At 44.3% G+C, this 24,970-nt stretch overlaps 1 protein-coding gene across 2 annotated transcripts in view; it reads left to right on the top strand.

Annotated features, from left to right (window-relative positions):
• The window catches only part of ENOSF1 (enolase superfamily member 1), a 55,891-nt gene that overhangs the window by 28,834 nt on the left and 2,087 nt on the right, over positions 1-24,970 (top strand). For both annotated transcript variants that reach the window (XM_038746386.1, XM_038746387.1), the window contains 8 exons: positions 1,576-1,658; positions 10,411-10,445; positions 13,089-13,176; positions 16,914-17,048; positions 19,833-19,874; positions 20,661-20,790; positions 21,126-21,225; positions 22,869-22,950. In XM_038746386.1, the coding sequence (XP_038602314.1) occupies positions 1,576-1,658; positions 10,411-10,445; positions 13,089-13,176; positions 16,914-17,048; positions 19,833-19,874; positions 20,661-20,790; positions 21,126-21,225; positions 22,869-22,950 (695 nt within the window). The remainder of the gene's footprint in view (positions 1-1,575; positions 1,659-10,410; positions 10,446-13,088; positions 13,177-16,913; positions 17,049-19,832; positions 19,875-20,660; positions 20,791-21,125; positions 21,226-22,868; positions 22,951-24,970) is intronic.

Consider the following 24,970-nt stretch of genomic DNA (forward strand, 5'->3'; position numbering starts at 1 on the left):
TCCTATGTGGGACAGGGTCTCAATCATTCATTCATTCATTCAATCGTATTTATTGAGCGCTTACTGTGTGCAGAGCACTGTACTAAGCGCTTGGGAAGTACAAGTTGGCAACATATAGTGACAGTCCCTACCCAACAGTGGGCTCACAGTCTAGAAACACTGGGCTCACAGTCTCGTAACTCCCCGAGTGCTTACAATACTTGGATCTGTAAGCCCCCCTCTAGACTCTAAGCTCATTGTGGGCAGGGAATGTATCCGTTTATTGTTATATTGCAGTCACCCAATGTTTACTGCAGTGCTCTGCACACAGTAAGCGCTCAATAAATATTATTGAATGAGTGAATCTGTACCTTTTAAGCACTTAATATTCACCCCCACCCAGCCCCAGAGCATTTATGTGCATATTCATTATTTATTCAGTTACATTAATGTCTCTCTCCCCCTATAGACTGTAAGCTCCTTGTGGAGAGGGAACATATCTAACACCTCTGTTCCATCTTTTATTCAGTCATATTTATTGAGTGCTTACTGTGTGCAAATCACTGTGCTAACTGCTGGGGAAACTACAATACAAAACAGACACATTCTCTGCCATAACGAGCTCACAGTCTAGAGTTGTATTGCACTCTCCCAAGCACTTAGTACAATGCCCTGCACACAGTAAGTGCTCAATAAATACCATTGATTGGTATGTTGTAAGTGCATAACAAATATAATAATAATAATTTGACTGCATTTTATTTGCCCCAGCACTTAGCCCAGTGCTTGGCACATAGTAAGCCCTTAACAAATGCCATAATTATTATTGAAATAGTGGAGTGGAAAGAGCATATCTTTAACTGGAGATTAAGACTGTGAGCCATATGTGGGACATGGACTATGTTCAACCTATTTATCGTATAGTAGGAATGATAATAATAATAATAATTATATTTGTTAAGCGCTTACTATGTGCCAGGCACTCTACTAAGCTCTGGGGTGGATACAAGCAAATTGGGTTGGACACAGTCTTTTCCCCACGTGAGGCTCACAGTCTTAATCCCCATTTTAGGGGAAGCAGCGTGGCTCAGTGGAAAGAGCATGAGCTTGGGAGCCAGAGGTCATGGGTTCTAATCCCGGCTCCGCCACTTGTCAGCTCTGTGACTCAAAGCAAGTCACTTAACTTTTCTGGGCCTCAGTTTCCTCATCTGTAAAATGAGGACTAAGATTGTGAGCCCCACGTGGGACAACCTGATCACCTTTTACCCCCCCCCCCCCAGCGCTTCGCACATAGTAAGCGCTTAACAAATGCCATCATGATTTTACAGAAGAGATAACTGAGGCACAGAGAAGTGAAGTGACTTACCCAAGGTCACCCAGCAGACAAGTGGCAGAGCCGGCATTGGAACCCAGGTCCTTCTGACTCCCAAGCCTGTGCTTTATCCACTAGGCCACGGTGCTCCCCCTCAGCGTTTAGTACAGTACCTGGGACATAGTAAGCACTTAACAAATGCCATTTAAAAAAAGAGAGATTTTAAATCAGAGAGTCAGAGGCAAGTGGAAAGTGCTCATCAGACTAATTCTGTGTTGTTCCAGAGGAGCAGATGCTAAAGACTGGCTATCCCGCCTACACCACATCCTGTGCCTGGCTGGGGTACTCGGACCAGCGGTTAAAGCAGGTTTGTTCATCTTGTATTTTAGAAGTACGATCTAACTCCCTGGGAGACCTGGGCCATTTGGTAGTTGGCTCTTCTCAATTGCTTGGAAACCTAAAGCTCATTCCCGATCTCCTTGGATCCAGCTCTGAGAAGAGCAACGTGTAGGTTTAACAACTCACCCTCTCCCTCGGAAAGAGCAGCCTTCTGAGGACGCAGCTACCCTCCGAAGATCGGAGGGTAGAGAAGCAGCGTGGCTCAGGGGAAAGAGCCTGGGCTTTGGAGTCAGAGGTCATGGGTTCAGATCCCGGCTTCGCCAATTGCCAGCTGTGTGACTTTGGGCAAGTCACTTAACTTCTCTGTGCCTCAGTTCCCTCATCTGTAAAATGAGGATTAAGACTGTGAGCCCCCTATGGGACAACCTGATCACTTTTTAACATCCCCAGTGCTTAGAACAGTGCTTTGCACATAGTAAGCATTTAATAAATGCTATCATTATTATTATTATCGGAGAGGGTGACTGTGCATCTCTGCTCTGCTTGCAAAATTCCTCACCACTGGCTTTAAAGCTCTCCATCACCTTGCCCCCTCCTGCATCACCTTGCTTCTCTCTTTCTACAGCCCGGCCCGCACACTTCTTTCCTCTGGTGCTAACCGTCTCACTGTGCCTCAATCAATCAATCAATCAATCAAATGAATTTTTGAGCGCTTACTGTGTGCAGAGCACTGTATTAAGCGCTTGGGAAGTACAAGTTGGCAACATATTAGAGACAGTCCCTACCCAACAGTGGGCTCACAGTCTAAAAGGGGGAGACAGGGAACAAAACCAAACATACTAACAAAATAAAATGAATAGAATAGATATGTGCAAGTAAAATAAATAAATAAATAGAGTAATAAATCTGTACAAACATATATACATATATACAGGTGCTGTGGGGAAGAGAAGGAGGTAAGATGAGGGGGATGGAGAGGGGGACGAGGGGGAGAGGAAGGAAGGGGCTCAGTCTGGGAAGGCCTCCTGGAGGAGGTGAGCTCTCAGCAGGGCCTTGAAGGGAGGAAGAGAACTAGCTTGGCGGATGGGCAGAGGGAGGGCATTCCAGGCCCGGGGGAGGACGTGGGCCGGGGGTCGACGGTTGGACAGGCGAGAACGAGGTACGGTGAGGAGATTAGTGGCGGAGGAGCGGAGGGTGCGGGCTGGGCTGGAGAAGGAGAGAAGGGAGGTGAGGTAGGAGGGGGCGAGGTGATGGACAGCCTTGAAGCCCAGGGTGAGGAGTTTCTGCCTGATGCGCAGATTGATTGGTAACCACTGGAGATTTTTGAGGAGGGGAGTAATATGCCCAGAGCGTTTCTGGACAAAGATAATCCGGGCAGCAGCATGAAGTATGGATTGAAGTGGAGAGAGACACGAGGATGGGAGATCAGAGAGATGGCTGATGCAGAGCACTGTACTAAGCGCTTGGGAAGTACAGGTCGGCAACACATAGAGACAGTCCCTACCCAACAGTGGGCATTCATTCAATTGTATTAATTGAGTGCTTACTGTGTGCAGAGCACTGTACTAAGCACTTGGAAAGTACAAGTTGGCAGTGTATAGAGATGGTCCCTACCCAGTAATGGGCTCACAGTCTAGAAGGGGGAGACAGACAACAAAACAGAACATGTAGACAGGTGTCAAAAGCGTCAGAACAAATAGAATCAAAGCTATATGCACATCATTAACAAAATAAATAAAATAATAAATAAAATAAACACAGTCTTCTAGACTGTGAGCCCCTTGTTGGGTAGGGACCATCTCTATATGTTGCCAACTTGTATTTCCCAAACTCTTAGTACAGTGCTCTGTACACAGTAAGCGCTCAATAAATACAAAAAATAAATAGAATAGTAAAAAGTTAATATTAGTTCTGTCCTACATTCATTCATTCATTCAGTCATTTTTATTGAGTGCTTACTGTGTGCAGAGCACTGTACTAAGCACTTGGAAAGTGCAATTTGGCAACAAATAGAGACGGTCCCTACCCAACAATGGGCTCACAGTCTAGAAGTGGGGAGACAGACAACAAAACAAAACAAGGAAACAGGCATCAATAGCATTAATATAAATAAATAGAATTATAGATATATCATCAATGAAATAGAATAATAAATATGTACATAGATACACGAGTGCTGTGGGGTGGGGAAGGGGGTTGGGGCGATGGGGAGGGGAGGAGGAGCAAATGGGCTTAGTCTGGGGAAAGGAGGGCTTAGTCTGGAACTCACGTGGGACTCACAGTGTTAATCCCCATTTTACAGATGAGGTAACTGAGGCAAAGAGAAGTTAAGTGAATTGCCCCAGGTCACAGAGCAGAGAAGTGGCAGAATCAGGATCAGAACTCTGGCCCTGACACATAAGTGCTTAATAAATACCATTAGCCTTATCATTATTACCACCACAGTTGTTATACTTTAATAATGCTCTTTCCCAGAAAATGCTCCATTTTAAGCAATAGGGAGTTTTTAGGGGAAGGAAACAAGGAATGAAAATCTGGCCCATTTGAATTAGTTGCTGTGTAGTGGTGTAGCTTGTGAAAAAATAATAATGATAATAATAATAATATAATTGTGGTCCAGGGTATTCTCTGTGCCTGCCCTAGTGAACAGTACAACAGAAACTGCCACTAACTCAATATTCCCAGTGCACAATGAAGGAAAGTCATGAGATTTTAATCAGCTTTCTTGGGATCTTGGTGCTCCTAGACAAAGGAGCCCATTGTATTTCAGCAGCGTGATTTGTGCTGATTCCTTACGACCTTCTGCTGATGAAAAACTTCACCCGATATTCCCCAAAGAAGCAAGATGCCAAATGTGGCCAGCAAAAATACAAAACTGGGGAGTAATGTCCTTTGCTTGGTGTTTTAGTGCTATTCCTCTGACTATGACCTTCCCATTGTAGTCCTAGAAACACAGAGATCAGAACATATTTTCTGTAAAACATGTTTCTTATGCATCTGGGAAATGACTGTTCTGTTGTAATTAAGTGAACAGATTTAAGTTGGGGCATGTTAGCAAAATTAATGCGTGCTTGAATCCAATTATTGAGGGCTTTAGTGCCGATTTAGAACTCTGTATGTTGCAGTGTGTTTGCTGCTGGAAAATACAGTTTGTTTCCCTTCAAATGTGGCTGGTTTTCAGAGGCAGATGAAGTAGAAAAAGTAGTGGGCTCGGAATCGGGGGACCTGAGTTCTAATCCCAGCTCCACTGTCAGCCTGCTGGGTGACCTCGGGTGAGGCATTTAAGCTCTCTTGTTCCTCAGTTACCTTATCTATAAAATGGGGATAAGATACCAGCTCTCCCTCTCTCTTAGATTGTGAGTCTCAGGTGAGACAGTGGTAGTGTCCATCTGATGTTTTTTTCCTATCAATCAATCAATTAGTGGTATTTACCGGCCACTTACTCTTTGTAGAACCATGTACTAAGTGCTTAGGAGAGTCAGTACAAAAGAGATGGGAGACATGGTTCCTGTTTAGAAGGAGCTTACAGTCTGGAAGGGAAGGCAGGAATTAGAGTAAATTACAGATAGGAGAAATGACAGAGTATATGTCCATAAATGCTGCGGGGGTGAGGGCGGAGTGAATATCAAGTGCTTAAGCGGTAATAATAATAATGATTATGGTATTGTTCAGCGCTTACTGTGTGCAAAGCACTGTTCTAAGTCCTGGGGGGGATGCAAGGTGATCAGGTTGTCTCACATGGGGCTCACAGTCTTCATCCCCATTTTACGGATGAGGTTACTGAGGCACAGAGAAGTGAAGTGACTTGCCCAAAGTCACAGCTGACTAGTGGCGGAGCCGGGATTAGAACCCATGTCTTCTGACTCATAATAATAATAATAATAATAATAATAATAATAATAATAATAGCATTTGTAAAGCACTTACTGTGTGCAAAGCACTGTTCTAAGCATTGGGGGGATACAAGGTGATCTGATTGTCCCCCGTGGGGCTCACAATCTTAATTCCCATTTTACAGATGAGGTAACTGAGACTCAGAGAAGTTCAGTGACTTGCCCAAGGTCACACAGCAGACATGTGGCAGAGCCAGGATTCGAACCCATAACCTCTGACTCCCAAGCCCGGGCTCTTTCCACTGAGCCACGCTGTTTCTCTGAGCTTTTCTGGGCTGCTTCTCAAGCCCGGGTGTAGATCCAAGTGCATAGGAGTTGCAGAGAAAAGGGCAAATAGGGGAAATGAGGGCAGAGTCAAGGAAGGCTTCTTGGAGGAGATATGACTTTAGGAGGGCTTTGAAGGTGGGGAGAGGGGTGGTCTGAAGCAACGTGGCTCAGTGGAAAGAGCACGGCCTTTGGAGTCAGAGGTCATGGGTTCAAATCCCGGTTCCGCCAATTGTCAGCTGTGTGACTTTGGGCAAGTCACTTAACTTCTCTGGGCCTCAGTTCCCTCATCTGTAAAATGGGGATTAAGACTGTGAGCCCCACGTGGGACAACCTGATCACCTTGTATCCCCCCAGTGCTTAGAACAGTGCTTTGCACATGGTAAGTGCTAAACAAATACTATTATTATTATTATTAGGGAAGCAGCGTGGCTCAGTGGAGAGAGCACGGGCTTTGGAGTCAGAGGTCGTGGGTTCAAATCCCGGCTCCGCCACTTGTCAGCTGTGTGACCTTGGGCAAGTCACTTAACTTCTCTGGGCCTCAGTTCCCTCATCTGGAAAATGGGGATGAAGACTGAGCCCCACGTGGGACAACCTGATTATCTTGTATCGACCCCAGCGCTTAGAACAGTGCTTGGCACATAGTAAGCACTTAACAAATACCAACATTATTATTATTATTATTATTATTATTATTATTATTATTATTATTCTTAATGGGGAGGGAGTTCCAGGCAAGAGGGAGGTTGTGGGTGAAGCGTCGTTAGTGAGAAAGATGAAATTGAGGTACAGTGAGTAGGTAGTCATTAGGGAAGCAAAGCGTGTGGACCGGATTGTAGTAAATCAGCTAGATAAGGTAGGAAGAAGAGAGCTGATTGAGTGCCTTAACACTGATGACAAGAAGTTTCTGTTTGATGCAGAGGTGGATGGGCAGCCACGGAAGCTTTTCGAGGAAAGGGGAGATTGAACTGAATGATGTCTTAGAAAAATGATCCAGGCAGCGGAGTGAGGTAATAATAATAATGATGATGACATTTATTAAGCGCTTACTATGTGCCAAGCACTGTTCTAAGCACTGGGAAGATTACAAGGTGATCAGTTTGTCCCACGGGGGGCTCAAAGTCTTAATCCCCATTTTACAGATGAGGGAACTGAGCACAGAGAAGTGAAGTGACTTGCCCAAAGTCACACAGCTGACAATTGGCGGAGCCGGGATTTGAACCCACAACCTCTGTAGAGACAGAAGGGAGAGACGAGAAGCAGGGAGGTCGGAGAGGAGGCTGATAATAATTATAATGATAGCATTTGTTAAGCGCTTGGTATGTGCAAAGCACTGTTCTAAGCGCTGGGGAGGATACAAGGTGATCAGGTTGTCCCACGTGGGGCTCACAGTCTTAATCCCCATTCTACAGATGAGGGAACTGAGGCACAGAGAAGTTACGTGACTTGCCCAAAGTCACACAGCTGACAGATGGTGGTGCTGGGATTAGAACCCATGACCTCTGACTCCCAAGCCCAGGCTCGTTCCACTGAGCCACGCTGTGCAGTAGTCAAGGTGGGATATGATAAATGCTTGGATCAGGGTGGCAACAGATTGGATGGAATGGCACAGATTCTCTAGATGGCAAACTCCTTGTGGGCAGGGAATGTGTCTATCAATTCTGGGGTACTGTGCTCTTCATCATCATCATCATCATCATCAATCGTATTTATTGAGCGCTTACTGTGTGCAGAGCACTGTACTAAGCGCTTGGGAAGCACAAATTGGCAACATATAGAGACAGTCCCTACCCAACAGTGGGCTCACAGTCTAAAAGAGGGAGAGGTTCTTCCAAGTGCTTAGAACAGTGCTCTGCACACAGTAAACTTAGCAAACAATAAGCACTCAATAAGGACCATTGATTGATTGATTAGTTTCAGAGGTATTTTGAAGATAGAACTGACAGGATTTGGTGTCAGGGTGAATATGCAGGTTGAATGAGAGAGATGAGTCAAGGATAGTGCCAAGGTTACAGGCTTGTGAGACCGGGAGGACGGTGGTGCCGTCTATAGTGATGAGAATGTCATGGAAAGGACAGGGTTTGGATGGGAAGATGAGGAGTTTGGTTTTGGACATGTCAAGTTTGAGATGTCAGGGGGATATCCAAATGGAGATGTTCTGAAGGCAGGAGGAAATATGAGACTGCAGAGAAGGACAGCAGTCAGGACTGGAGATGCTGGAACATAGTAAGTGCATAATAAATACCCGCTGTTGGGTAGGGACTGTCTCTATATGTTGCCAACTTGTACTTCCGAAGCGCTTAGTACAGTGCTGTGCACACAGTAAGTGCTCAATAAATATGAATGAATGAATGAATGCAATACCATAATTCTGACTATAATGCACCTAAGAAAACAGAGATCTGAGGCTCATTTCTGGTGGTTCTACCTATTTATTTTACTTGTATTATGTATCATTGTATTATGGGAAGCAGCATAGTGAGTAGAGCTTGGGCCTGGGAGTTAGAAGGTCATGGGTTCTAATCCTGACTCCACCACTTATCTTCTGTGTGACTTTGGGTAAATCACTTCACTTTCCTGTGCCTCAGTCACCTCATTTGTAAAATGGGGATTAAGACAGTGAGCCCCATGCGGGACAGGGACTATGTCTAACCTGATTTGCTTGTATCCACCCTAGCGCTCCATGCAGTGCCTGGCATTCCCTGGGCCAGTGCTCTGCACACAGTAAGCGCTCAATAAATACGAATGATTGATTGGCACATAATAAGTGCTTAACAAATACTATTATTATTATTATTATTATTATTATTATTATTATTGTTTGGACAAGCCTCTGAATTTTTGGTTTTCCTTATCAGTAAAATGGAAGTGTTATTTCCCCATGTGAGGATGCTATGAGAATTGATGATGCACTTACTAGGTGCAGAGCACTGTTCTAAACACTTGGGAAAGTACCATTAAATAGAATTGATTAGGCATGATTCCTGCCCCATAGGAGCTTACAGTCTTTAGGGGGAACAAACATTCTACTATATTATAATAATGGTGGTATTTGTTAGGTGCTTATTATGTGCTAAGCACTGTTTTAAATAGGGGAAATAGTATAAGGATATTTACATAAGTTCTGGGGGCTGGAATGAATATCAAGAGTGTTTAAGACTTTTAGTCTTTTAGACTGTGAGCCCACTGTTGGGTAGGGACTGTCTCTATATGTTGCCAACTTGTACTTCCCAAGCGCTTAGTACAGTGCTCTGCACACAGTAAGCACTCAATAAATACGATTGATTGATTTAAGGGGTACACAGTTGAATGCAGAGACAACAGTGACGGGAGAATCAGTCAGTCAGTGGTATTTATTGAGCGCTTGTGGGACAGGGACTGTGTCCAATCTGATTTTCTTGTTTCTACCCATTGCTTTGAACAGTGCCTGACACTTAGTAAGCACTTAAACACTATTATTGTTATTATTATTATCATTATTACTGTATGCAGAGTACTGTACTAAGCACTTGTTTGTAACTATCTGAAATTTACACATCTGTAATTTAGCTACTCATTTATCTTTATATTAATGTCTGTCTTCCCCTCTAGACTGTGAAATCGTTGTGGGCAGAAATGTGTCAGTTTTATTGTACTCTTCCAAGTGCTTAGTGCAGTGCTTTGCACAAAGTAAGCTCTCAATAAATACGATTGAATGAATGAATTCCCTGCCCATAATGAATAGGAGAAATGAATGCACAGGGATACAGTCTATAAACACCTCCAGATCCTAGATGCTGGCTGTTTCTACTTTAGAATCGGCCAAGCATTTGTTCTTTTGATCTCTGTTACAACTACGATGGATGTGTCCAATCAGAGGAAAAAGGCTGAGAACTGTCAATAATTATGGTACTTGTTTATTCATTCATTTAATCACATTTACTGAGCACTTACTATGTGCAAAGCACTGTACTAAGCAGAGTACAGTACAAGAACAAACAGACACATTCCCTGCCCAAAATGAGCTCAGAGTCTAGAGACTTTTTAAGTGCCAGGCACTGTTCTAAGTGCTGGGGTAGATACAAGTTAATCAGGTTGGACACAATCCCTGTCCTACGTTGGGCTCATGCTCTTAATCTCCGTTTTTACAAATGAGGAAACTGAGAAGTGAAGTGACTTACCCAAGGTCAAACAGCAGACAAGTGGTGGAGCTGAGATTAGAACCCATGACCTTCCAACTCCCAGGCCCTTGCTCTCTCCACCATATGATGCTAGTTCTTCTTGAGAGGCAGCTTGGCTCAGTGGAAAGAGCCCGGGCTTGGGAGTCAGAGGTCATGGGTTCGAATCCCAGCTCCGCCACTTGTCTGCTGTGTGACTTTGGGCAAGTCACTTCACTTCTCTGGGCCTCAGTTACCTCATCTGGAAAATGGGGATGAAGACTGTGAGCCCCCCGGGGGACAACCTGATCACCTTGTATCCTCCCCCAGTGCTTAGAACAGTGCTTTGCACTTAGTAAGCACTTAACAAATGCTATCATTATTATTATTATTAGAGGTCAAGCAGCCGGTGGGTCAGTGTTTTTCTGGTTACAGTGGATTTCTCAGGTGAGTGCCAAAACTGATGCTGTGCTCCTTTCCTCGGCAGCTCTGCCAGAAGGCCCTGGAGGATGGCTGGACCAGGTAAAATGATTCAGGAGGATGGTGTAATGGACTTGGCTCTGTCAACGTCACCACTGACTTTAGAGAAGCCGGGGAGGACCTGCAATGCGTAAATAATAATAATAATAATAATAATAATAATGGCATTTATTAAGTGCTTACTGTGTGCAAAGCACTGTACTAAGCGCTGGGGAGCTTACAAGGTGATCAGGTTGTCCCATGGTGGGGGGGGCTCACAGTCTTAATCTAGTCTAAATAAATGAGTGTCTCTTTGTAGGACCCCTCACTCTTGTTCGCGGGTCCAGTTGGTGACCCTTGGTGCCTTCACCTTGGGCAGACGCGGAGGACTTGGAGACTTCCAAAAGGGAACCTAAAGGGCGGGAGACTAAGAGCAGAGGGGAAATAATGATAATAATAATAACTGTGGTATTTAAGTCCTTATGATGTGCCAGGCATTGTTATAAGCGCTGGGGTGGATACAGGCAAATTGGGTTGGATGCAGTCCCTGTCCCACATGGGGCTCACAGTCTCAATCCCTGTTTTACAGATGAGGTAACTGAGGCTCAGGGAAGTAGACTGTGAGCCCGTTGTTGGGTAGGGACCATCTCTATATGTTGCCAACTTGTACTTCCCAAGCTCTTAGTACAGTGCTCTGCACACAGTAAGCGCTCAATAAATACGATTGAATGAATGAATAAAAGTAAAGTGACTTGCCCAAGGGCACACAGCAGACAATAATCATAATAATGATGGTATTTGTTAAGCGCTTACTATGTGCCAAGCACTGTTCTAAGCACTGGGGGAGATATAAGGTAATCAGGTTGTCCCACGTGGGGCTCACAGTCGTAATCCCTGTTTTACAGATGAGGTAACCGAGCTGTTAAGTGACTTGCCCAAAGTCACACAGCTGAGCAGTGGTGGAGCCGGGATTAGAACCCGCGACCTCTGACTCCCGGTCCCAGCCTCTTTCCATTAAGCCACACTGCTTCTGAAAAAGAAGCCTTTTTCTTCTGATTGGACACATCCATCGTGGTTGTAACAGAGATCAAAAGAACAAATACTTTGCCAATTCTGAAGTAGAAATAGCCAGCATCTAGGATCTGGAGGTGTTTATAGACACCCTCCCTCCCTCCCTCCGCACACCCGCTAAGCTAGCTCTCTTCCTCCCTTCAAGGCCCTACTGAGAGCTCACCTCCTCCAGGAGGCCTTCCCAGACTGAGCCCCTTCCTTCCTCTCCCCCTCGTCACCCTCTCCATCCCCCCATCTTACCTCCTTCCCTTCCCCACAGCACCTGTATATATGTATATATGTTTGTACATATTTATTACTATATCTATTTATTTATTTATTTTACTTGTACATATCTATTCTATTTATTTTATTTAGTATGTTTGGTTTTGTTCTCTGTCTCCCCCTTTTAGACTGTGAGCCCACTGTTGGGTAGGGACTGTATATGTTGCCAACTTGTACTTCCCAAGCGCTTAGTACAGTGCTCTGCACACAGTAAGCACTCAATAAATACGATTGATTGATTGATTGAAGTGACTTGCCCAAAGTCACACAGCTGACAGTTGGTGGAGCTGGAGCTCTCCCCCTCCTCCCCCTCCCCATCCCCCCGCCTTACCTCCTTCCCCTCCCCACAGCACCTGTATATATGTATATATGTTTGTACGTATTTATTACTCTATTTTATTTGTACATATTTATTCTATTTATTTTATTTTGTTAATATGTTTTGTTTTGTTGTCTGTCTCCCCCTTCTAGACTGTGAGCCCATTGTTGGGTAGGGACCGTCTCTATATGTTGCCAACTTGTACTTTCCAAGCGCTTAGTACAGTGCTCTGCACACAGTAAGCGCTCAATAAATACGATTGAATGAATGAATAAATGAATTTGAACCCGTGACCTCTGACTCCAAAGCCCTTGCTCTTTCCACTGAGCCACGCTTCTGAGCCTTATGTGGGACATGAATTGTATCCACCCTGATTAGCTTGTATCTGTCCCAACCTGGAGTTCAGTGCCTGGGCATTTAGTAAGTGCTTAACAATAGCGTGGCTCAATGGAAAGAGCAAGGGCTGTGGAGTCAGAGTCATGGGTTCAAATCCCACCACCGCCAATTGTCAGCTGTGTGACTTTGGGCAAGTCACTTAACTTCTCTGTGCCTCAGTTCCCTCATCTGTAAAATGGGGATTAAGACTGTGAGCCCCCCGGGGGACAACCTGATCACCTTGTAACCTCCCCAGTGCTTAGAACAGTGCTTTGCACATAGTAAGCGCTTAATAAATGCCATTATCATTACTATTATTATTAAAAGCCTTAAAAAAAGATGGAGTAGGTTTATCATTCTCTTGATTGTTGACTTGTGGGTTTTCTTTCACAGTTTTGCCATGTCAGTAGCGTAGTTAACATTGTAAATATCCACTTATCTCATCATCCCTCGAACTTTTGGGCGCTGATGACATTACGCAGCCACTTCTGTAGAAGCAGGCACTTTCTGAAAGAGACAGATTAAGAGATGAGTCTGAAGAGTGTTGGGAAACTGCAGAAGGTTACTGGGAAAAAGAGCCTATAACATGTTGACATGACCGATCATCTCTGGGGAAAATCCAACTGTCAATCTTATGTTTAGAGGCCTAGCTGTTTAAAACAAAATGTGTTTTTTAGGTTTAAAGTCAAGGTTGGCGCTGATCTCCAGGATGACATTCGTAGATGCAGGCTTTTAAGAGAATTGATTGGACCTGAAAATATTTTGGTAAGTATTGATATTTAGAAAACATTCCCCCGGCATGAGACAGCCATATACAAAGCGGGTAGGTCACTTGCCCAGAACAGGAAACAGTTGAGTCAGGACTGAAAAATGTTTGCTTATACTTCTTACTGTCGGACACAGGCTGTGGAGCTTGCAGAAGAATATATTTTTGTGAGTGGGTCCTTATTTGTTGTTGTTCTGTTTTACTGACAACCCTGTTTGTGGTTTAGTGGGGTAATTGTGGTTAAGTGCATTGGGTGATGTCTCTGGCATCAGCTTGCTGTCTTGTGTCCCAGTGCAAAGACTCTGCCTTCCTGTACCTCAGTTTCTCCACTAGAAAGGGAAAGTTGCATTATCTATTTAACTATGCAAACACCCTTTATAGAGGTGGTTTGCATTTTAACAGTAATAATAATAGTATGTACGTGCTTACTATGAGCTAAATTCTGGGGTAGATATGGGATAATCAGATCAAACAAAGTCTCTGCCCCACACAGGGCTCATGGTCTAAGAGCGGGGGAGAACAGGTTTTTGAATCCCCATTTTATAGCTGTGGAAACTGAGACCCAGAGAAGTTATGTGACTCGCCCAAGGTCACTCAGCAGGCGAGTGGTGGAACCGGGATTAGAACCCAAGTCTCCTGACTCCGACACCCAATCTTCAGACAGCTTTCTGAGCAACTATTCATTCATTCAGTCAATCATATTTATTGAGCGCTTACTGGGTGCAGTGCACTGTAGTAAGCGTTAGGAGAGTACAAAGCAACAATAAACCAACACATTCCCTGCCCACAACGAGCTTACAGTAAAGAGGGATGAGTTTACGGTCTAGAGGGATGAGTTTACAGCCTGGAGGGATACTGACGAGAGCCTGCCACAAACCAAGTTCTATTATTTTTGTCAGTATATACTTCAGCAGATTCATCTGTACCTCCTACCTACCTTATTTATGGGGGAGTATTTTGGAGCTTTATGATTTTTTAAGAGAAGTCGATTTTTCCAGAGTATTTTCTTCCAAATTCTAGACTGTGAGCCCACTGTTGGGTAGGGACCGTCTCTATATGTTGCCAACTTGTACTTCCCAGGTGATTAGTACAGTGCTCTGCACACAGTAAGCGCTCAATAAATACGATTGAATGAAGATGCTAAAATACAGTTTAAGATCGGATTTTAGTACAACATAAGATCGGTGTTGTCGTTCCTGCTCCCAAGTTCTCAAATAATTTTGGAGGCAGCGTCCAAGTATGGAAGTTAATTTCAACGGTCCATGAAATCTAATAGACCGTTTCAGTGTCCATGCTGCAGGATAGACGGTAAGGAGGACTGTTCCCGGCAACCATTGGGGGAATATGGAGTGGCAGAGTGGCAGTTGGAATTTAGTGCCAGGCGTGACCTGCTAAAAGTGCCATTGGCTTCAACTCTGTGGTGTTTCCAGTGACGATATATGGATCCAAAAGCTGGACAGTGAAAAAACAGGGTAGAAGGAACATCGATTCTTTGGAAATATGGTGTTGGAGAAGGCTTTGGCGAATACCGTGGACTGCCCGCAAGACAATGGATTTTAGAGCAAATTAAACCAAAGTGGTCTTTGGGAGGCCAAATGACTCGACTTATATTAGCATATTTGGGACACATAATCAGGATGACTAATTCTCTGGAGAAGACACTAATGCTAGGAAAAGTCCAGGGAAAATGTGGAAGAGGCAGACCAGCAGCTAGATGAGGTAACTGAGGCACAGGGAAGTGAAGTGACTTGCCCAAGGTCATGCAAAGCAGACAAGTGGTGAAGCCGGGATTAGAACCCAGGTCTAAGACACTGATGCTAGGAAAAGTCCAGGGAAAATGTGTAAGAGGCAAACCAGATGGATAGAGACCATAACAACGATAACGGAAGAACCATTAGAAAGGTTGCAGATTATGGCAGGGGACAGGACATTCTGGAGAAAGTATATCCATGGAGTCACTATGAATCAGAAATGACTCTGACGGCACTTAATAATAATAATAATAGCTATCTAATCTGCATTTTACCTGAAAGCCAGGCTCTAGAGCTAATGCTCCCTGCCAGTCCTGTGAGTGATACCTCCTGTGGGTATTACTTCCTCTTTGGTTTACTCCACTGTATTTTGGATTACTTGGGGAAATGCAGCGTGTCCTAGTGGATAGAGCACGGGCTCAGGAGCGAGAAGGGCCTGGGTTCTAATTCCGGCTTCGCCACTTGTCTGCTGTGTGTGGCCTTGGGCAAGTCACTTCACTTCTCAGTGCCTCAGTTACCTCATCTGTAAAGTGTGGATTAAGAGTGCAAGCCTCACCTGGGATGTGGACTGCATCCAACCTGATTAGTTTGCATCTACCCCAGCACTTAGAACAGTGCCTGGTTCATAGTAAGTGCTTAAAAATTATCATTTTTAAAAAAAAGTAAAGGAAATTTTGGGGAAAGGCTAAGGATGAGAAGCAGCGTGGTTCAGTGGAAAGAGCACGGGCTTTGGAGTCAGAGGTCATGAGTTCAAATCCCGGCTCCGCCAATTGTCAGCTATGTGACTTTGGGCAAGTCACTTAACTTCTCTGTGCCTCAGTTACCTCATCTGTAAAATGGGGATTAAGACTGTGAGCCCCCCGTCGGACAACCTGATCACCTTGTAGCCTCCCCAGCGCTTAGAACAGTGCCCTGCACATAGCAAGCACTTAATAAATGTCATCATTATTATTATTATGAGAAGCAGCATGGCCTAGTGGATAGGCTTGGGAGTCAGAAGGACCTGGGTTCTAATCCGGCTTCACCTCTTGCCTGCTGTGTGAGAACTTGGGCAAGTCACTTCACTTCTCTGGCCCTCAGTTACCTCATCTGTAAAATGGGGATTAAGACTGTGAACCCCACGTGGGACAAGCTGATTACTTTTTACCCCCCCCCCCCCGCCCAGCGCTTAGAACCGTGCTTTGTACATAGTAAGCACTTAACAAGTGCCATCATTATTATTATTATTCAGCCAGCCAGGAATTTTCTCTCCTTCAAAAACCAACTAAAAACCCACCTCTCACATGAACACTTGGCTCTAACTCCTAGCTACCTAGATCAACCCACTAACACGTTTGAATCAGCACTGATGTATACACATGCAAATGTATGTTTGATAATAATAATGATGGCATTTATTAAGTGCTTAGTATGTGCAAAGCACTGTTCTAAGCGCTGGGGAGGTTACAAGGTCATCAGGTTGTCCCACAGGGTCTCATAGTCTTCATCCCCATTTTACAGATGAGGTAACTGAGGCACAGAGAAGTTAAGTGACTTACCCAAAGTTACACAGCTGACAATTGGCGGAGCCGGCATTTGAACCCACGACCTGTGACTCCAAAGCCTGTGCTCTTCCCACTGTACCAGGCTGCTTCTCTTTGTTGCTGTTTGATGTCTTATGCTTGCTTGCCGTCACCCACCGTGAGAACCCATGTCTCATACTTCTTGTCTAATTCCCCCCTACATTCCATGTAGTAATAATAATAATAATTGTGCAATGTGTTAAGTACTTACTATGGGCCGGGCATCTAAGTTCTGAGGTAGATACAAGATAATTGGGTTGGACACAGTCCCTGTCCTATATAGGGCTCATAGTCTTAATCCCCGTTTTACCAATGAAGTAACCGAGGCACAGAGAAGTGAAGTGACTTGCCCAGGAGTGGTTATTCAATAAGTACTGGCTCTGCTCGTGTCGAACAATGAACGGAAGGTGCCCTCTCTCTTAGATGTTGGATGCCAACCAACGATGGGATGTGCACGAAGCAGTGGAGTGGGTGTCCAAGTTGGCCGAATTTAAGCCGCTCTGGATAGAGGAGCCAACCTCCCCTGATGATATTCTTGGGCACGCAACCATCTCAAAGGTAGAAATCTACATTTGCACCTACAATCTACATCTACAAATCTATCTCCAGCCCTGATCTTTCTTCCTCACTACAGTCTCACATCTCCTCCTGCCTTTGAGACATCTCTGCATGGATGTCCTGCCATCACTTCAAGCTTAACATGACAGAAAGAGAACTCCTTATCTTCCCACCCAAACTGTGTCCTTCCCCTGAATTTCTTATCACTGTAGACAGCACTGCCATCCTTCTTATCTCACAAGCCTGCCACCATGGCATTATCCTTGCCTGCTTTCTCTTTCATTCAACCCACATATTCAATTAATCACTAAATCCTGCCAGTTCAACCTCCACAACATTGCTTAAATCCATCCTTTCCTCTCCATCCAAACTGCTACGGTGTTAATCCAAGAATTTTGCCTATTCCACCTTGATTACTGTATGAGCTTCCTTGCTGATCTCCCTGCCTTCTGTCTCTCCCCACTCCACTCCGTACTTCACACTGCTGCCCGGATTATTTTCCTACAGAAACATTCAGGCCATGTTTTGCCACTCCTCAAGAACCTCCAGCGGATAGCCATCAACCTCTGCCTCAAACAGCAACTCCTTACCAATGGCTTTAAAGAACTCATTCACCTTCCCCCCTCCTAATTTACTTCACTACTTTCCAACTGAAACTCAGCCCACACTCTTGGCTCCTCCAATTCATTCATTCATTCAATCGTATTTATTGAGCGTTTACTGTATGCACAGCACTGTACTAAGTGCTTGGGAAGTACAAGTTGGTAACATATACAGACGGTCCCTACCCAATTGCGGGCTCACAGTCTAGAAGGGGGAGACAGACAACAAAACAACACATATTAACAAAATAAAATAAATAGAATAGCAAAGATGTACAAGTAAAATAGAGTAATAAGTCTGTACAGACATATATACAGGTGCCGTGGGGAGGGGAAGGATGAGTGCCAACCTACTCATTGTACCTTGATCTCATCTGTCTCGCTGCCAACCCCTTGCCCACGTCCAGCCTCAGGGTGGGAATGCCCTCCCTCTTCATACCCAACAATATTTCTCCCCTCCATCAAAGAGTGTTAGTGAAGACACATCTCCTCCAAGAGGCCTTCCCTAAGCCCTTTTTTCCTTTTCTTCCACACAATCAGTCAGTCGTATTTATAGAGCTCTTACTGTGTACAGAGCACTTACTAAACACTTGTGAGAGTACAACAGTAGACACATTCCCTGCCCACAATGAACTTACAGTGCAGAGAGACAAACATTAATAAAAATAAATGAATTACAGATGTTGCATAAATGCTTTAGGAATGAATTAATGAAGGGGGCAATTCAGTACAACGCAGAAGCGCTTAGTACGGTGCTTTGCACACAGTATGTGCTCAATAAATACTATTGAATGAATGAATAGGAGAAGACGGAAGGAGAACTTAGGGAAGGCCTTTTGGAGGAGATGTGTCTTCAGTGAGTCATCATCTCTCGGATATGAGGAGAAAGGGCCTTCCAGGCCAGAAGCCTGTCGTGGGCGAGAGTTTATGGGCGAGGTAGATGAGATTGAGATATGGTGAGAAGGTTAGCATTAGGTTAGGTTAGAGTTGATGTAAGAAGGGGCAAGGTGATTGAGTGCTTTAAAGTCAATGGTGAGGAGTTTCTGGTTGATGTGGAGGTGGATGGGCAACCACTGGAATTTCTTGAGTGGAGAAACATGGGCTGAACGTTTTTGTAGAAAAATGATCCAGGCAGACGAGTGACATATGGGGTGTAGTGGGGACAGACAGGAAGCAGGGAGGTCAGCAAGGAGGCTGATACAACAGTCAAGATGGGATAGGATAAGTGACTGGATTAGAATGGTAACAGTTTGAATGGAGAGAAAAGGGCAGATTTTAGTGATGTTCCATTCCCTTCTGTGTCACCCTGACTTGCTCCCATTATTCATCTCCCCTCCCAGCCCCTTATCACTTAAGTACATACCTGTAATTTATTTATTTATATTAATGTCTGTCTCTCCCTCTAGACTATAAACTTGTTGTGAGCAGGAAATGTGTCTGTAATATTGTACGCTCCCAAACCCTTACTAGAGTGCTTTGCACACTGTAATCACTCAAATACAATTGATTGAGGTTACTGGCAATGTTGGCCTTATTTCCTTTTGGTTTTTACCTGTCGAGATATTTATCAGTCGTCCTATTTACTGAGTGCTTACTGTGTGCAGAGCTATGTACTAAGCATTTAGGAGAGTACAATATAACAGAGTTGGTAGAAACATTCGTTGCCCACAACAAGCTTTCACTTTAGAGAACTGTTTAGTTAATGGAGCCTGAAGCCAAATCTCAAGGTCTGAAAAAGATCCTTGACCTAGTTGCTTTCTTTAGCATATCCTATAACTAGATGGTTATTACAAATGATGAAATTAACTAGACTGAGTGTAAAGATGATTTGATTTTTGTACCTTAGAGGTATTGGAATGTTGTTTGTGCATTTTAAAATATTTTATTTACTCAGCCACAGATTAGTATTAGAATGACATAGTATTTTAGGAAATTATTTTCGCTCCACTGTGCAATATTTTATACACACACACACACACACACACACACACACACACACACACACACACACACACACACACACACACAATCATCAGAAGCATACAGTTGTCTATCATTCTCCAAAGGTCAAACTGACTTTAGTAAAAATCCCAGTAAAATGTTCATTTCAGTTAAATATATTCTTTTAAAAATTCAGAATCACAATTTAAATATTTATTAAAATACCATGGGTTGTTTTCAGGCCTTGTCCCCCTTGGGAATTGGAGTTGCCACAGGAGAACAAGTAAGTGATGGCTTCAGTCCACAATCATCAGGCACTTACTGAGTGTGTGAAACTTGTACAATGCATGAATATAAATGGAATGGTTTGTTAGGACCCTCCACAATAGGAATTTTTGAGGACTTCAGTGAGATAATGAAAAATTTGTGAACGCTGTTTGTGTTATTTCTCCCTGAGCAAAACAAAAAGGTAGCACTTAGAAATTGCAAACGGGAACCACTAATAGGGTATTAAAATACTCTGTACCATTGTAAGAAAGGTGGTTTCCAAAGCTGAATAAACATTATTGATTTGTGTTCGCAAATTAAAAAAGATTGCCGCCTGCCACATCCTACTGCATCCTGCAGAGCAAAAGGATAGAGCAAATGTATTTTTCCCCTGCAGGAGAGGAAAAAAATGCAGTTTAATATTGCCGCTTTTCACCATATTTCATTTTGGGTGCTCCACTTCATCTCTTCTTTGCCAGGAGAGATGATATATCGATCTGTATCTGCTTAATGAATTCAGGATGAGTTTGAATTTCTCCCTAGCTGAGCTCTTATTGTGAGACTTTTTAGGCTATGTCTATGAAGAGAGGAGCACAAAGCCTCTGCCAGAACTATCGGCCTTCTCCTTCAGCCAAGGGAGAACTGAAGATAAATGCCATTCCCTTTTCACAGTCAGCATAGGAGAAACCGCATTGTTTAATGATGCCTTGCCACCTACAATTAATTGTCTCATTGCCAATTAGAGTGCCTCAGGGCGGAGGCGTGAGTTTCTGTTGATTTTTATTTTTAATTCTATCTCCAGTGCCACAATAGGGTGATATTTAAACAGCTCCTGCAGGCTAAAGCCCTGCAGTATCTCCAGATTGACAGCTGCAGGCTGGGAAGTGTCAATGAAAACCTGTCTGTGTTACTGATGGCCAAAAAGTTTCAAAGTAAGGCTTTGAGAGGCTGCAACCATCACAGTCCTTCTTTCCCCATCTTCCCCACCCCTGCAAAGCCCAATCAACAATCCATGACCTTCAACCACCTTCGGTTGAATTGCTTTGAGAATCCACATTTCTCTCAACTTAATTTTCTTGACCTTAATTCACTTAACCGTAATGGTGAAGTTCCTGGATAACTTTGTGATGAGATTTGATTTTATTTACCCTAATGAGCGAATAATCATCTCCAAACCATCACCGACTGGGGACTTGGGCCACTGGTCCCCTCTTGCGATGTCGGCCGAGTCCTCGGCGTGTAAGAACTCATTTATTTCCTCTCTCAGTTCCCGTCTGTCCCCACGCGGGAGGAGTTGGCCTCTGTGAGCTGGTCCAGCACTTGATCATCTTTGACTTTATTTCGGTATCCGGAAGCCTGGAAAACAGGTCAGTCATAGTCTTAGGTCTCTGCCTAAGGGGCTTGCCCTGTGGCCCCTCAGGCTGCTCCTTGAAACTCTTGTCTCTGCAGATGTTAACTGCTTTAACTGAGGAGATCGAGGAGTTTGGAGTCCTGGTTCACATCATTCATTCATTCAGTCGTATTTATTGAGTGCTTACTGTGTGCAGATCACTGTACTAAGTGCTTGGGAAGTACAAGTTGGCAACATATAGAGACGGTCCCTACCCAACAGTGGGCTCATAGTCTAGAAGGGGGAGACAGACAACAAAACAAAGCATATTAACAAAATAAATTAAATAGCATAGTAAATATGTACATTACCATTTTCCAGGTCCTTGTCTCATTTGTTTTTTTTTTCTTTGTGGTATTTAAGTGCTCACTATGCGCCAGGCACTGTACTAGGCCCTGGGGTGAATACAAGCTAAACAAGATGGACACAGTCCTAATCCCCGTGTTGCAGATGAGGGAATTGAGGCACAAGAAGTGAAGTGACTTGTCCAAGTCTCACAACGGACAAGTGGTGGAGTCACGATTAGAACACAGGCCCTCTTAGGCCCATGTCCTTGAGAAGCAGCTTGCTTAGTGGAAAGAGCACGGGCTCGGGAGTCAGAGGTCATGGGTTCTAATCCCGGCTCTGCCACTTATCAGCTGTGTGACCTTGGGCAAGTCACTTAACTTCTCTGTGGCTCAGTCACCCCATCTGTAAAATGGGGATTAAGTCTGTGAGCCCCATGTGGGACAACCTGATTACCTTGTATCTACCACAGTGCTTAGAACAGTGCTTGGCACATGGTAAGCACTTAACAAATACCATCATCATTGTTATTATCCATTAGGCCATGCTGCTTCTCCCGGCTGGGCTGTGCCAGTTCTGCTTCTCTTCCTAAGGACTAGAACCTCTGATACAGTGCAGTGGCAGAAACTCATTTACACCTCCCGTGGAGTCATCTCCCACTTTGATGATAATAATTGGGGTGTTCGTTAAGCACTTACTATGTGCCAGGCACCGTACTAAATGCTGGGATGGATACAAACAAATCGGGTTGGATACAGTCCCTATCCCCATGGGGCTCATAGTCTCAATCCCCATTTTACAGACGAGGTAACTGAGGCCCAGAGAAGGAAGTGACACACAGCAGACAAGGGGTGGAGCCGGAATTAGAACCCATGACCTTCCTCGCGTGCTCTATCCACTATGCCATGCTGCTTCCCTTTAGTCTCTACAGCTCAGCTAGGACCAAACCATTTTGGAAGCATTAGATATCAGCAACTAGCTTTTGTCCCCCACCTACCTTAGAAGGGTCCCCGAGGCTCAGGGCCACCTGTAAGCTTTGTCGAACGCACCCCACAAAGGGACCCTACCATTACATCCCCTGCTCCGGGCCCTCATCACTGGGTCCAAATATGTAGGCATAGGTGGTAGGTGGGCAGCCTTGACTTTTAAACCTCCAAAGAAGGCTGATCTAACCCCAACCCAATTAGGCAGGGAAGAACCACTAAGGCATATAAGTGATTCCGATTTGATTCATCTCCCCGACCCCCCAGGGAATATTTTTTCCAAGTGCATTCGGTGTGTTAGTTCCTTTGGGGCAAGTGATGGCATCCGCCTCTCTTCCTTTATGTCTTCTAGGATGTGTGAATTTGTAGATCACCTGCATGAACACTTCAAGTATCCTGTGGTAATCAAGAACGCATCTTACATGCCTCCTCAGGTAATCAGCAGACATTGAAACATTGGTATCTTTGATTGGCAGGGTTTTCTTTGCCGAGCCTTTGATAGAAGAGTAATAGTCATAAGACTTCCCGAGTAGATGCCCAACATTCAGATTTGATTTACACTGGTCACAGATGGGATTCCTTAAGCTCTATCTGCCACTTAGTGAGCCTCTTGGTCAAAGCAGGTTTACCTGACAGAATGCCCAACTTATGTTACCTTTCCCAGCACTCAGGACAGTGTTCTGCACACAGTAAGTGCTCAATAGATACTATTACTACTCAATTAACCAAATTCCCTCTTCTGACAGCTCCAGCAAAAAATTTCTCCTTGGCTTGTGTGGCAGACCTGACTTCTGAATCCAACCCAGAAAGTAGTATAGTGCTTGGCACACAGAAAGCACTTAACAAATCCACAATCATTATTTCCCAAGAAAAAAAAAAGGCCCACTTAAACTACTCCCTTTAAACACTCTGGCATTTATATAGCTCCACCACTTGACTGCTGTGTGACCATGGGCAAGTCACTTCTCTGTGCCTGTTACCTCATTTGGAAAACAGGGATTGAAATTGTGAGCCCCACGTGGGACGGGGACTGTGTCCAATCTGACTTGATTTTATCTACCCCAGCACTTAGTATGTGCCTGGCATGTAGTAAGCACTGAACAAATACCATAATTATTATTATACCCATAATGTAATGCCTGTCTCCCCCCTAGACTGTAAGCATGCACCTTGTGGGCAGGGAAAATAATGACTAACTCTGTTGTATTGTACTTTCCCAAGTACTTAGTGCAGTGCTCTGCACATAATAATGGCACCATAAATACTATTGATTAATCGACACAAATATTCATCATTAGCACCTTGCATTTTTGCCCATCCCAGATGGTCCTGGACCCCATCAAGCTCCAGGATTTGCACCTTGTGGTCTCTGGCTTAATGCCTAGAGACCATAATCACCACTCTCACCCTATGTCCACCCCTGGGCCTTCTTCCAGAGCAGGAGTTTCAATCCTGGGAGTCAGAAGGTCATGGTTTCTAATCCTGGCTCTGCCACTTGACTGCAGTCTGACCTTGGGCAAGTCACTTCACTTCTGTGTCTCAGTTCCCTCACCTGTAAAATGGGGATTGAGACTATGAGCCCCACATGGGACAGGGACCATATCCAACCTGATTTACTTGTATCCCCCCCAGCGCTTAGTAAAGCGCCTTAATACTATAATTATTTTTTGAGTGCTTACTTGGTGCAGAGCACCTTACCTAGCACGTGGGAGAGTAGAATGACCAGATACATTCCCTGTCCATACTAAGCTTACAGTCTAAAAGGGGAGACAAACATTAATAGAAATAAAAATGGGTAACTTCGAGAGGAGTGGCTCTTCATCTGGCTGCAGGGTCCTCCAGAGATGATTGAATCAACTGTTCCCTGATGTCCTGCTCTTAATTGTCGTATTGGTTAAACGCTTACTACGTGGCAGATACAGTCTGGACTGGCCTGATAAGGCCTTCTTAAGGGACTTCTCTGGGTGTTTGTGACCAGCTTCAGGGTCTTCAGAAGGTCAGCAAATCTCTTCTTGAATAATTTAGGACAAACCACCTCCCCCAATTATGTCCACATCCCCACACTGTACTGAAACCCCACCTCTCGTAGCAGCCTCTGTTTGCCCATAGGAAAACCAGAAATGATTCCTCGATTTTTCTTTTTTATGGTATTGGTTAAGCGCTTACTATGTACCAGGCACAGTACTAAGCACTGGAGTGGATGCAAGCTAATATCAGATCAAGAAGCAGCATGGTGGAATGGATAGACTGTGAGCCCACTGTTGGGTAGGGACCATCTCTATATGTTGCCAACTTGTACTTCCCAAGCGCTTAGTACAGTGCTCTGCACACAGTAAGCGCTCAATAAATACGATTGATTGATTGATTGATAGAGCACGGGCCTTGGAGTCAAAGTCATGGGTTCTCATCCCGGCTCCACCGCTTGTCTGCTGGGTGACCTTGGGCAAGTCACTT

The sequence above is a fragment of the Tachyglossus aculeatus genome, chromosome 5, assembly GCF_015852505.1.
Source record: "Tachyglossus aculeatus isolate mTacAcu1 chromosome 5, mTacAcu1.pri, whole genome shotgun sequence".
Classification (NCBI taxonomy): domain Eukaryota; kingdom Metazoa; phylum Chordata; class Mammalia; order Monotremata; family Tachyglossidae; genus Tachyglossus; species Tachyglossus aculeatus.